This window comes from Dichomitus squalens (genome assembly GCF_000275845.1).
Source record: "Dichomitus squalens LYAD-421 SS1 unplaced genomic scaffold DICSQscaffold_2, whole genome shotgun sequence".
NCBI lineage: Eukaryota > Fungi > Basidiomycota > Agaricomycetes > Polyporales > Polyporaceae > Dichomitus > Dichomitus squalens.
In genome coordinates, this window is record NW_006766884.1 from 1,146,494 (window position 1) to 1,157,722 (window position 11,229).

The 11,229-nt window shown below is 55.8% G+C and overlaps 3 protein-coding genes across 3 annotated transcripts; all 3 read right to left on the bottom strand.

Moving 5' to 3' along the window:
* Positions 1-784: 784 nt before the first annotated feature.
* On the bottom strand, positions 785-2,135 carry DICSQDRAFT_152032 (uncharacterized protein; the record flags this gene model as incomplete). Its single annotated transcript, XM_007361224.1, has 2 exons — positions 785-1,566; positions 1,632-2,135. 2 exons carry the CDS (start codon positions 2,133-2,135, stop codon positions 985-987), a joined length of 1,086 nt encoding a protein of 361 aa, XP_007361286.1. The 3' UTR covers positions 785-984.
* Positions 2,136-3,354: 1,219 nt separating this feature from the next.
* DICSQDRAFT_97730 (HET-domain-containing protein) lies at positions 3,355-4,523 on the bottom strand (the record flags this gene model as incomplete). Its single annotated transcript, XM_007361225.1, has 2 exons — positions 3,355-4,313; positions 4,367-4,523. Coding segments are annotated over 2 exons (1,116 nt in total), but the record flags the coding sequence as incomplete, so codon positions are not given.
* Positions 4,524-7,390: 2,867 nt separating this feature from the next.
* Positions 7,391-11,014, bottom strand: DICSQDRAFT_49107 (exo-beta-1,3-glucanase; the record flags this gene model as incomplete). Its single annotated transcript, XM_007361226.1, has 18 exons — positions 7,391-7,617; positions 7,676-7,811; positions 7,872-7,948; positions 8,022-8,145; positions 8,204-8,316; positions 8,376-8,465; positions 8,524-9,190; positions 9,249-9,307; positions 9,382-9,405; positions 9,462-9,485; positions 9,548-9,588; positions 9,643-9,673; positions 9,734-9,751; positions 9,812-9,850; positions 9,935-10,144; positions 10,379-10,492; positions 10,603-10,703; positions 10,764-11,014. The coding sequence occupies 18 exons, from the start codon at positions 11,012-11,014 to the stop codon at positions 7,391-7,393; spliced, it is 2,346 nt and encodes a 781-aa protein (XP_007361288.1).
* Between the last annotated feature and the right edge of the window lie 215 nt (positions 11,015-11,229).

Here is an 11,229-nt window from a genome sequence, read left to right on the forward strand (position 1 = left end):
CATGTCTAGATCATCATTCACTGGCACTGGCACACTTGAGCATTATACCTTTTGGTGTGTGGGGCTTTGCACACATATTAACCCGACTCTGTCCATTTTTGGGGGAGGAAGACTGAAGTAACAGACATTTGCTTCCATTTCACGCATGTATATGTGTAATACTGCGGAGACTGTGATGCTCGCTCTATGGTGTTCATCGCATGCAACATCTTGCCGTATCTGGAATGTGAGCTTGCAAGTCAAGCCGTGGCTGGGGCCTGGCCAGGGAGTTGGCGCTCAGCTGGCCGGATCTCGGCTTAGCTTGCTCCGGCTTGATGATCCAGCTCGATCCAGCGCGTCAGCTTGGCTTAGCTTAGCTGGCTTGGCGGCAACACTAAGGGACACGGAGTTGCACCTGTGGCAATGGACATTGATAGTCTTCAATTATTCGCACCTATGCTGCTACTTTGACGCGCGAGTGAGTCTCACCCGACAAACAATCGTAATCCGTTCACCTCAATGCAAGAACTGGAGTCATGGGATGTGTGTAGAGCCTACACCTCCACGTTAACCCTTGTCTCGGTAATTACTACATAGACCTGGCGGTGCTGTGCCACCGAGCCCATCGTCGTGGGCCAACCACCTATTTTAGTCCGTCGTTGGTCATAGCGTCGTCAAGGTCAGTCGGCATGAGAGAGCATCGCCACCGTACATATCTTCATGGAGGTGAAAAGGTCACGTTGGGCCAAGACGATGTTCAGATACACATCTTGTTCCCGTGTGACGAGTAGGATACAAGGGTATGAGCAAAACTACAGGCGGTATATCGAGTGCAGGGTAACATGCAGGAACCTTGAATACTTATGAAGGAATAAAACATATAGAGCAAGCGTACATCTACAACGGTTCGGCATGTCCAGACGCCATCGTCATCGACAGTGGTCCAGGAACTCTGCATTATATATAGTTGCATAACACAATTATTGAAAGATCAGACTCCAGAGTTCAGATGTTCGCTTCCTCCTCGTAGATCCGCACACCACCCTTGCCCCAGGCCTCAAGGACGGCCTTGCCCGCGCCTGTCGGCTGAGTGAACGCGATGTGGCCCCGCGCAGGGTTCAGCGGGCACCCATGGATGAACGTTGCCGCGGCGACAGAGAGCAGACGAGACGCGATGCCCAGCCGGCGGTGCTCGGACGAGACGAACAGCCGAGGAACACCCATGCTGGTGGGCAGCAATGTGGGGTGAACGTAGAGGTTCGTTGAGTCGTCCACAGGGAGAAGCGACAAAGCGGGATTAACGGAAGGCGATGCCTGGGTAGCGGGCTCGAGAGTTTCGGCGGCTGGCTGGGAAGAGGACGAGGTAGTGTGTGTGGAGGGAAACGCGGCGGAAATTTCGGACGGACGGGCGATAGCCATGGCGGAAGAGATGCGTTGGGCGACGACGCAGCCAACGATCTTCTCTCTCTGCGGCGCGGGGCCGGGCGGGGAGGAGAGGAAGAGGTAGATCTTGGATTTATGGAGCACCGCCTTGGAGAGTGCCGGAGAGGAAAGCGCGAGGCGAATAGTCTCGAGCAGAAGGGAGAGCTGCACACGACCACATAAGGCCTTGACTCTTGGTCGCGCACGAGTTGCGTAGAATGAAGACGCACCTTGGCGCCGATCTTGCCGCCAATGTCGGGGCGGAAGCAGATGATACGCCCGCGCGAGCCGTTGCTGAGCTTGATGTTACTCTCAAGCTCCTCGACGCCTCCCTTGGTTTCTTCGCGCGTCTCCTCCTTACCCCACTCAAGACCACGCTGAACGCGTGCGCAATGCGCCTTGTGTAGAGACTCATCATCAGGAGCGCCCCGAGTGTAGGAGAGGTCACATAGGGGACAGGTGCGGAGCGTCGGAGTGTCCAACGAGAAATGCAGCTGAGTGAGCTTGGGTTGCTTGCTTTTGCCCTTATCCCCCGACTTCGCAACCTTCCCGTCAGATTTGAGGACGCGTCGCGGCTTCTTGGTTGGGGTATTCTGCTCCGTGGGACGGTCGGTGAATGGCCGCTTCCGCTTGGTCGGAGGTGGTGAGGTGAGCTCGGAGGTTGGCGAGGACGGTAGGAGGGATTTAGCCGTGGAAGAGCGCGTGCTATATGTTCTCCTGAGGTCCGCAGGCATGATGTTGTCGATAGCAGATGAGTAGGGATAGGGAGGTGGTGGTGGGAGTCGAGGGACGGGCGGTGGCTGATCCGAGGCAACAGGCGCGTCGCGTTGGCCTTGTTTGGTCCACACCCACATCAACGCGTTCGTCACGTGCTCTTCCCTCGCGTTGGTGGCGCCGACCACTCGTCGCGGGCGCTGGCACTGCACCACTACGCTACCGTTATCGTCCAAGGGGACACACGCAGATTCAGCACTTGTTCTGTCCTTCTATTCAGCGTCTCGCTTGTTCTTCCTGAAATGCTACTGACACGAGAAGTCGGCCAAATAATAGGTAGTGAAATCCCTACTACTTCACGGAATCTGAACAATGTAAATGATACTGATGCTCCTTCTCCTTCTCGAAACAGCAACATCGCCAGAACGGAAGCAACCCACATGCTCATGTCTTCCCGTGAGGTTGCCGCGATCGCCGCCGCCGCCTCCATTCTCCATGACTTGACAACGGTCGAACTTCATCGTCCTGGTCTCTGCGAACACTGATCTCCTCCACAACCAATGAACACTGATAGCCAGCCTTCACCTCCAGGGAAAAGGCCAAAGAGACCGAGAGTCCAGTCGTGGACCGGAACACCGCATTGAGGTTCTCCACCTTATTGGACTTTCCCATCCACGTCACCTCGGTCCTGCCCGTCGAGTGGATCCAGAGCATGGACCCTTTCTGGACGGGATGCCCATAGGGGTCCAACATCGAACATTCCTCCAGGACCATGCAAACGACGACATGGTTGCCGTGCCGAGAAGACTCGTATGTGCCGGAAAGGAAGAAGTCGATGTCGCGCTTTCTTAGGCTGAACCTGCGTCGCCGGTTCCCATGTGCATCAGACACGATATCGCACTCGACCTCATAGCCATTGGAAGAGAAACCCTCATCGATGGTGGGCGCGAGCAGCACGTCCGCCTCGTCGATGGTGATCAGCGCAGACTCGGAGGTGGAGCGGTCGTAAGACGGTAGGTACACAGACCAAAGCAGGTCGCGCATATGAGGAGACTGGCGGGCCTGAATATCCTTCAGCGACAGAGCGACAAGACGGCAGGTTATGAACGGCCCGACAGAAGCTCGCGGCCTCCACCTCAGACCTGCGGACACGAGCTGAGTGTGTGATTCAGAAGCGTCTGGATGTACAGAGAATGCGACCGCGATGAAATCGTCCGCGGACCCCTCGCTGTGCTGACAGGCCAGGATGACGAAGACGTAATCCGGGGTGGTGTAGTGCGCGTGCGCTGGGACGACGGGCAGTTCAGTCCGCAGACCGTACGAAGAAAATGAGTACTCTGGCGGTTGGAGGGTGCTCCGCTGAAGCTTCGTGCGGAAGCCGTGGTGGGATAAACTGACGATGGCGTCGCTGTGCGCGAAATCCGATGGTGCTTGTGCAAAAAGTGTGACGTCGAGCGTCACAAGGTCGAGGACTTCCGGCGGCGCCGGTGGAGGGATGCGTCTTGGGAACGGCAAGCCCCAGGCGAAGATGCTCTGATCTGGGATCTGCATGAGTATCTTCTCCTGGAGGCGGAAGAAGGCATGGCGGCCCTCTCCATACAGGGTCTCCATGTTGATGCCGAAGATACCCAGCAGGCAATACGCCTCGTCTTCAACTCGTGTCGTGCTCCTGCGGGAAGCCCAAGACATCCGCCTCGCGACGCTGACTTGGTCGAGCGACTTCTGGTGCCTCAGGATATCCTGGTCGATCCCGGTGATCGTCTCGACGACATCGACCAGGCTCACTTTCGTCCCAAGCGCGACCCAATCCCTCGACAGGAACACCAGCGATCGGGAAGCGATCAGCTCCTGCAGCGTCCATCCACGAGTGAACCACCGGCTCTGGTAGAAGGGGCTCCCTGGCGATCGTATCTCTGCCCTGTTGGCGGTGGGGACGTCTGCCAGAAACGCGTAGCAGACGGATGCGTCGCGATACCATCTATGCATCGAGTTGATGGCTTCGGACAGCTCGGAGCTGCTCGTCTTGTCAATGCAGCATGAGTCGATCCAGATGTAGCGATACCCATGCTCTCGAGCAACGCGGCAGGCCTCGCGAACTTTGGAGGTCAGATCGGGATGATCGAGGATTGAGCTCGAGTACGCGATCGAGAACGCGGAAGACGTATGCGATACGAGGGTAGGACTGTGACTGGGCGATACTGTTCGACGGTGTATAAGCTATGTGGCAAAGTGACACGGAACGGGGATATACCTTCGTCGACCACCGCGGTCAATTGAGACGAGTTTTGGATTTGTAAGGCATCTTGGTAGGACAGCTCTCGTCTGTCCCATACGTGGGACAAGATGGCGTATGGGACTGTCCCCGGATTATTGACAAAGTGACCCGTCTCGGTATCGAGCAAGCGCATCCTTAACTTTCGATCTTGTCGACGCCGCGCAGCGGATCAGCTACGTCTCGCCTTCGATATACAGTACTATCGACTTACACCTGGGAGGTTCATGGGTGTCCTGGTAAGAGAAGGATAAGAAGGGAGAGCCAATATCATCGGATGGTGTTAGTGCGGCTCAAGATGTCAATCAACGATGGGCGACTCCGGACATCGCGATACCGGGATCGCCGACGTCCTCACCAGTACATGACGAAGTCATAGCTCTAGCATCATAAAATTGGAATTCAAGTAGCTTGCAATGAACCATTGGGCTACACTGGGAAGTCTTCCGACATACTACGTAGATCAACCGACTAGACTGTGTCTAATGCCGTCTCAATCACATTAAGACGGTATGACCAGGACGCCGGAATGCACTCCAAACCGAAACTCAGAATCCAAGAGGGTGTCAAGTGAAATTCCGTCAGCCTCCAGTTATGCACCCAATGCGTGGAGCCTGGTACCACATGAGAACACCTGCCTAGGACCCCGCCGGTAAGGGGCGGACACTCCTTTACGACCAGATATATCGCGGCCTCGTCGCCATGTCGAGTCGACCCGTATTCGACCTCGAAGATCATATCAGCCTTGGAGAGGGTAAGTCGGCGGAGGGGAAACCACAAGGTGCCGATGCTCTCATCCTTGACGACGTATCCTCTCGCTCGCAATCTCTCATAAGAATGCTTCGAAAGAGTGGCCATAGACCGCTTCACAGTCACAACGGACTCTGCAACGTAATCTGGAGAGGACAGGTGGATCGTCTCATGATGCAAGGATTGTCGGTGTATGCACGAAGCTAGCGAGGACTGCGATATGGTTACCAGACGCTTGAGACTGAATTTGTCAGTCGGAGAGTTCTGATGAAGGCGTGCTAGGGGTATGAGGACGTTGATGTCGAATGGGGAGGCTTCTTGATCGTGCGAGAGGAGAAGAGCGACGAAGTGTTTCTCGCCATTAAGAGTCGGTCCACAAGCTAGGATCGCGAGACGCAACCAAGGGGGGCTCGTCTCGATCTTGAGCTCTTCAAGGAACGAATCGGTTGGGATCAAGGGGACTCGCGTACGCAGACCATACGGAGTGAACGTGTATTGCGCGCCGTCAGCCATCTCGGAGCCGAGGGCACGGTCACGAACAAAGGAGTCAATATCATGGCTGCCTGCAAAATCGGATGGGGATCGTGCGAAAAGTGCACTGTCCAGAACGGGGGGCGGTGCTTCGACACGAAAGTGCATGGGGAAGAGCACCTTTCGTTGTTCGTCCAAGGTCGAGGGTATCTCCCAGGCAAAGAGGCTTTGATCCTGCGTTCGCAATAGAATCGCCTGCTGTAAGCGGAAGAAAGCCTGGTGGCCCTCTCCGTAAACTGGTTCGATATCGACGCCAAACAAACCCATGAGGGAGTATGCTTCATCCTCGACACGCGTAGCGCGCCGGCGAGAAGCCCAGAACATGCGCCTCGCAACGCTGACATCGCTGGGCTGCTTGCGATGTGTCAACACGGACTCCTCGATACCAGTAATCTGCGCAATCATTTCCGCCAGATCCTGCTTCGTTCCGAGGGGTGTCCAGTTCTGCGAGACGAAGACCAATGACTTCGGGGCGATAAGCTCCTGCAGAGTCCATCCTCGAGTGAACCATCGGCTACGGCGTAAACGACTATCCTGGGGCCGTATTCCTGCGGTGTCTAAGTCGGAGACGTCTGCGAGGTATGCATAACAAACGGCCGCCCTGGAGAACCGGTGGAATGTCATGCGAATGGCTTCTGAGGACTCTAGGGTGCTATCATCGTCGACGCAACAAGAATTGATCCAGATGTAGTCGAGATTGTCGTTGCGAGCTGTGGTGCAGGCGTTCCGGATCTTTGGCGGCATCCGATAGTCGTCGAGAACGCATCCGGATCGCGGCTGCTCACTGGATAAAATAGATGACAAGGCAGGGGACACCGACGCATGCGGAGCTGGTGGGGATGTCGGGGAAAGGATAGGGTACGAAGTGGGGGACGTTCTAGGAGTCGCGTGGCGACCGTATTCTTGCTGAATTGCTCGGAGATCCTTGAACGACAGCTCGACCTCCTTATCATACGCGTACATATACGATAGGATCGCAAATTGAACATCCTCGAGTTTGCCGTCGTCAACTTCATGAAATTGTCCGGTAGTGGTATGCAGCAGACGCATGACTCTAGGTTCCTGCGGAATGAGTTCATAGTAAGCTACAAGTCAATATTGTGTGGGTAGATCAACTTGCGTACCTGCGATTCCTACAGACTTAAAACAATGTAGGGCCAGCGGGTGAGAGGGAGTCGGACACGACTTGTCTGGATGGCACGTTCGTGCAACTGTCAACTACTCATTTATCCGTTTGCGAACCTTTGCAATGCTGTCAGGAGGGCGTCTCGTGGTCGAAAGATAGTATCATGTGGTAGTTGCATGCCAAAGCTCGCGGACGATAGGCGTCTCCTACAGCCGCTCAGTGCCATAGTCATTGAGATCAGCGAAACGGCAAATAGGCGCCATAGACCTTACCTCCGACATTATGTCGATTTTATCGCATGCGAGGCTGGCACGCAGTAGATAAGTCTCAGAATGAACGTGTATTGCGGGGCGAGTCAGGTTCGTGCTGGGGGATCAATACAGCCATGTGGTATGTATGTCTATACATGTGCGAGGGTGCATGCTGCAACATCCACGCGGTATCGGACCGAAGGGGTCATGGAAAGAGAGAATCCAAACCCGCTGGGCATCATGAGACAGGTCGCAAAGGTTGACAAAGAGACTCGTGTCTTTTGGTACAAATACACAACCGTCCGTGCGGTTGGTGTTACCAAGGCCGTTGGCAAGCGATGGTGTCTAAGACCGGGTCCACGAAGTGACGGTGGACTGGAAGCCGTTCACATTCGCGCTGGCAGGGATGATGGGGCTACCCTCGATGGAGAGCGAGGTGGTCACGCCGACGGTAGCGAGACTGTACACGCTCACGGTGGAGCCCGAGTCGATGTTGAAGATCTGGCTCTGGCAGCTGGTGGTGTTCAAGCAGGCCTGGTCGTAATTTTGGTAGAAGCTGTAGAGACCGGCACCTACGAGTGGGATCCAGTTAAGCGTCAATGTCAAAGTGAGCACGAAGGATTTTCATACCGAAGATAATGATGTCAGACGAAGACTCGATGTTGACAGCCCATGCCGACGTCTGCGAGCCCGAGTACGTGGGATCGTGAAGAGCGCTGTTCGTGCTGAACGGAGCAGGTGGCGCGGGGACCGGCTGGTAGTACGGCTGCAATAGGGAGGATCAGAAGCTGGGGTCAAAAGCTCTGCGCATCAGAACTGAACGTACAGTCTCGGTCTGGATCAATCCCAAGTAGTGGTCCTTCGCGCCCACGAGGTTGTACTGGTAGAGCGTGTGGTGCTCCGCTGTCGCGTACGTGTTATCAGTCCGCGCAGCTCGCTTGCATGGCATCACGCCATGCCAGAACGAGATACTCACATCCCGTGCCGATCAGCCAGACGGGACCAGCAGACTCTGATAGGATACCGCGACCGCTGAACGCCGTAATCTGCTTCGATCCTCCGCTGTCGAGGTCGTGGTCTGCGAGCCAGACCCAAGTGCCCTGCGTTCAGTTCGTTAGAGCATGCTCTATCTCCCTAGAGACCCGAACAACATCATACCTCGAGATATGCGGTGGAGCCCTCGGTGAGATGGAGGGCGAGGTAGGCAGCGGAGCATGCGTCATTGACAGTACCGTTGGCGCAGTTAGAAACAAGCAAGTTCGTGCCCTCAGCTGGCGAACGGAGCTGATGAGTTTCACACAAAGGAAAGAATTCATATCTGCAAACTCACCACCGCCGAGACGAATGTGAGAATCCCACAAACCGGCTCCGCCCTGGACGTCAGAGTGGATGTTCCACTCGACGACAATGGCACCTGCAGCTGTGAACGACAGTCTGGTGAGCATCGAACACCATTTGAGCACACAAAGAATGCATACCAGGGGCCTGGGTCGCGAAGATTATGTCTGAAATCTCAACTATACCAGTGTCGCCTGGCTGGCCAACCTGCACCACGACCTTCGGGTTGGACTGGTCGGAGAACGCGCTACCGGATCCCAGGAAGACACTCCAGGCCTCACCGACAACCTGCGCGCCGGCAGGAATCTTGAGCGTGTCGGTAATAAGGTACGTGCCAGCGTCGACGAAGATGAGGCTGCACCCCGCATGCTGGTCGAAGACAGCCTGGAGAGCAGCAGTGTCATCGGTCTTGCCGTCGCCCTTCGCGCCCTGGTCGCGGACGCTGACGACCTGGCTGACGGCGAAGTCCTCGTACTGAGGGTGCGCCTTGCCGAAGATACGGCCGGCGCTGTCGAGGAGGCTGCTTGGCTTGTTCGGCGCCGCGATTTTGTCCTGGGTAAAGGTGCCGGTCGTTGAGGAGCCGGTGTAGACGTTGCCCTGGCCCCATGAATCGATGACCTGGGTGCCCGAGGAGCCCGCAAGGACAGTGGCGCCACCGGCGACGGTGACGGCCGTAGGGACGTTGGTTAGATGGATGTTGTTGAGGACGAGGGCACCCGCAAGCTTGCCGTTGGAGGCGGTCGAGGAACGGACAAGTATGGGCGTGTTGGAGACAAAGCCGTCGATAACGGCAATCGAGCCCACAGTCTGTTTGGCCACGAGGATCAGCCTACGACACGACTGATGCAGAGAATCAAAGGCGAACCTGACTATCTTGCGTGAGACCGCCCGTGGTGAGGTCGAAGGCGACCTGGCAGTTGTTGACTGAGCAAGCGGTGATCAGGGACGGTTAACATTACGGAGGGTCCAGAGCATCTGCATGAGGGAACATTGCGCACCAGTGACACCCTGGAAAGTCCAGCCTGGAGAACGTGTGAGTCGCGATGCTTGACAGCCGGTACGCGGTCGGATAACGCACCCCAGTTCCAAATCGAGAAAATGGCTGCATGAGAGCTTGCGGTCAGCACCGGTCCGACCAACTCTGGGCATAGCCTGGAAACCTACCAGTATTCGCGTTGTTGACGGTCACGTTGCGGACTGTGAACCTTAGGGAGCCGTCAGTCTAGCTATATCTCGTGACGTCAGAAACTACCACGTACTGCTGGTTGCCGACCCACATGCCGTATTTGCCTGGCAGAATTTTGGCAGCAATTAATACAGATGCTTGTCTTCCGGGACGAAAACTGTTACCTCCGTTGAAAACAACGTCTACAACGAGAGTCATAGTTGAGCTCATTATATGCACCGCAATCCGATAAGGATGCTTACCGCCCAAGAAACCACCAGAACCGTTCTCCATCCATATACCTGTCAGATACGTACGTGTTTGAGCTGTCAAAGGCCAGGCACAGGACACGACGGTAATGAAGAAACGCCTTTTCAAGAGCATACCTTGGTGGCCAGTGTTGGGGTCAGTGCTCATCTCGAAGACGACATTTACGATTGAGGTCGCTTGCGAGACTTGCCAGTGGATACCGGTGGTGGTCGCGGTTGCGGGCGTTTGGGTGAGGTCGATAACGAAGTTGCGAATGCTCCGGAAGAAGTTGTTCTGGTTCACGTACCACTGGGCACCGCCGCCACCTGGGATGTACGGGTCCGCATCTGCGTAAAGAAAGGCCGACGTCAGCAAATTTAAGTGAGAGGTACGACTCCCAAGCTCCTTCCGTCTGCAACATCTCGGACGTCGAGGGACGGACGACACCGTCTGCCCCCGGGGAGATAGAAGCCTCTCCTCACGAGAAGCGGGGGGGGGAGCCTCTCCTCACGAGAAGCGAGCCTCTCCTCACGAGAAGCGGAGCCGTGGGAAGAGCACTAGGTACAAGCTGAGACGCGTACCGATGACAGCGAAACCCGAGAAGCTTGCATCGGCGAGCAACTTAGGAGGGTTGCGTGCATCACCGATCAGGACGGTGTAGTAATAGGCACTGTTGAACGTGAAAGAATTCAGCCCTGGCCCAGGTCAGGGGCAGACCTAGATGACAATACGTACACAATCGCCGAGGTGACTTTGTAAGTGCTGTGATTATGCCGGGATCAATGAAAGATGTCCGAGTGATCACATGAACACGCGGCGTACCCGGAAGGGAAGTAGACAACTGCGGGTTGGGTAGTAGTCGAGTCGCAACCTTCGCCGCACCTAGTGCCAGACGAGATAGCATTGCTGCACAAAGCCGATACCTCAGCGGATGCACGTCAACTCAATAGAAGTGAGATAGCGTACTTGATTGCGGCGGTGTCGTCCGTTACACCGTCGCCAACGGCGCCGAAGTCCTTGACGTTGCGGAAGACCTGATACCCACTAGGGTCCGCATTGAAGGCAGCGATACCTTGGTGCTTGATGCTCTGCAGCCAGTAGGGGTCCCCTGCAGCGGCTGTGCCAGTGACACCGGTTGTAGAGCAGCTCTGGCCTAAGACGGGCGCGACCAAAGACGTCGCCGCCGCGAAGAAAGAAAGAATACCAAACGAGCGCATGGCGGAAAGACGACGCCGGGGCCGCAGCGGATTTAGTAGGAAGACCAGACGAATGTCGATGGACGATTATATATCGCCCCGGGCCATAAGGGCGGTGGGGGGCCGGGACCACATGTCACGCAAATGAAAAGTAAGAAAACCGTGTGCACGACGGCAACGCATTCGGACATATTATGAAGGGAAACGTACGGGTAAAGTTTACAGGTGCTTGTAGT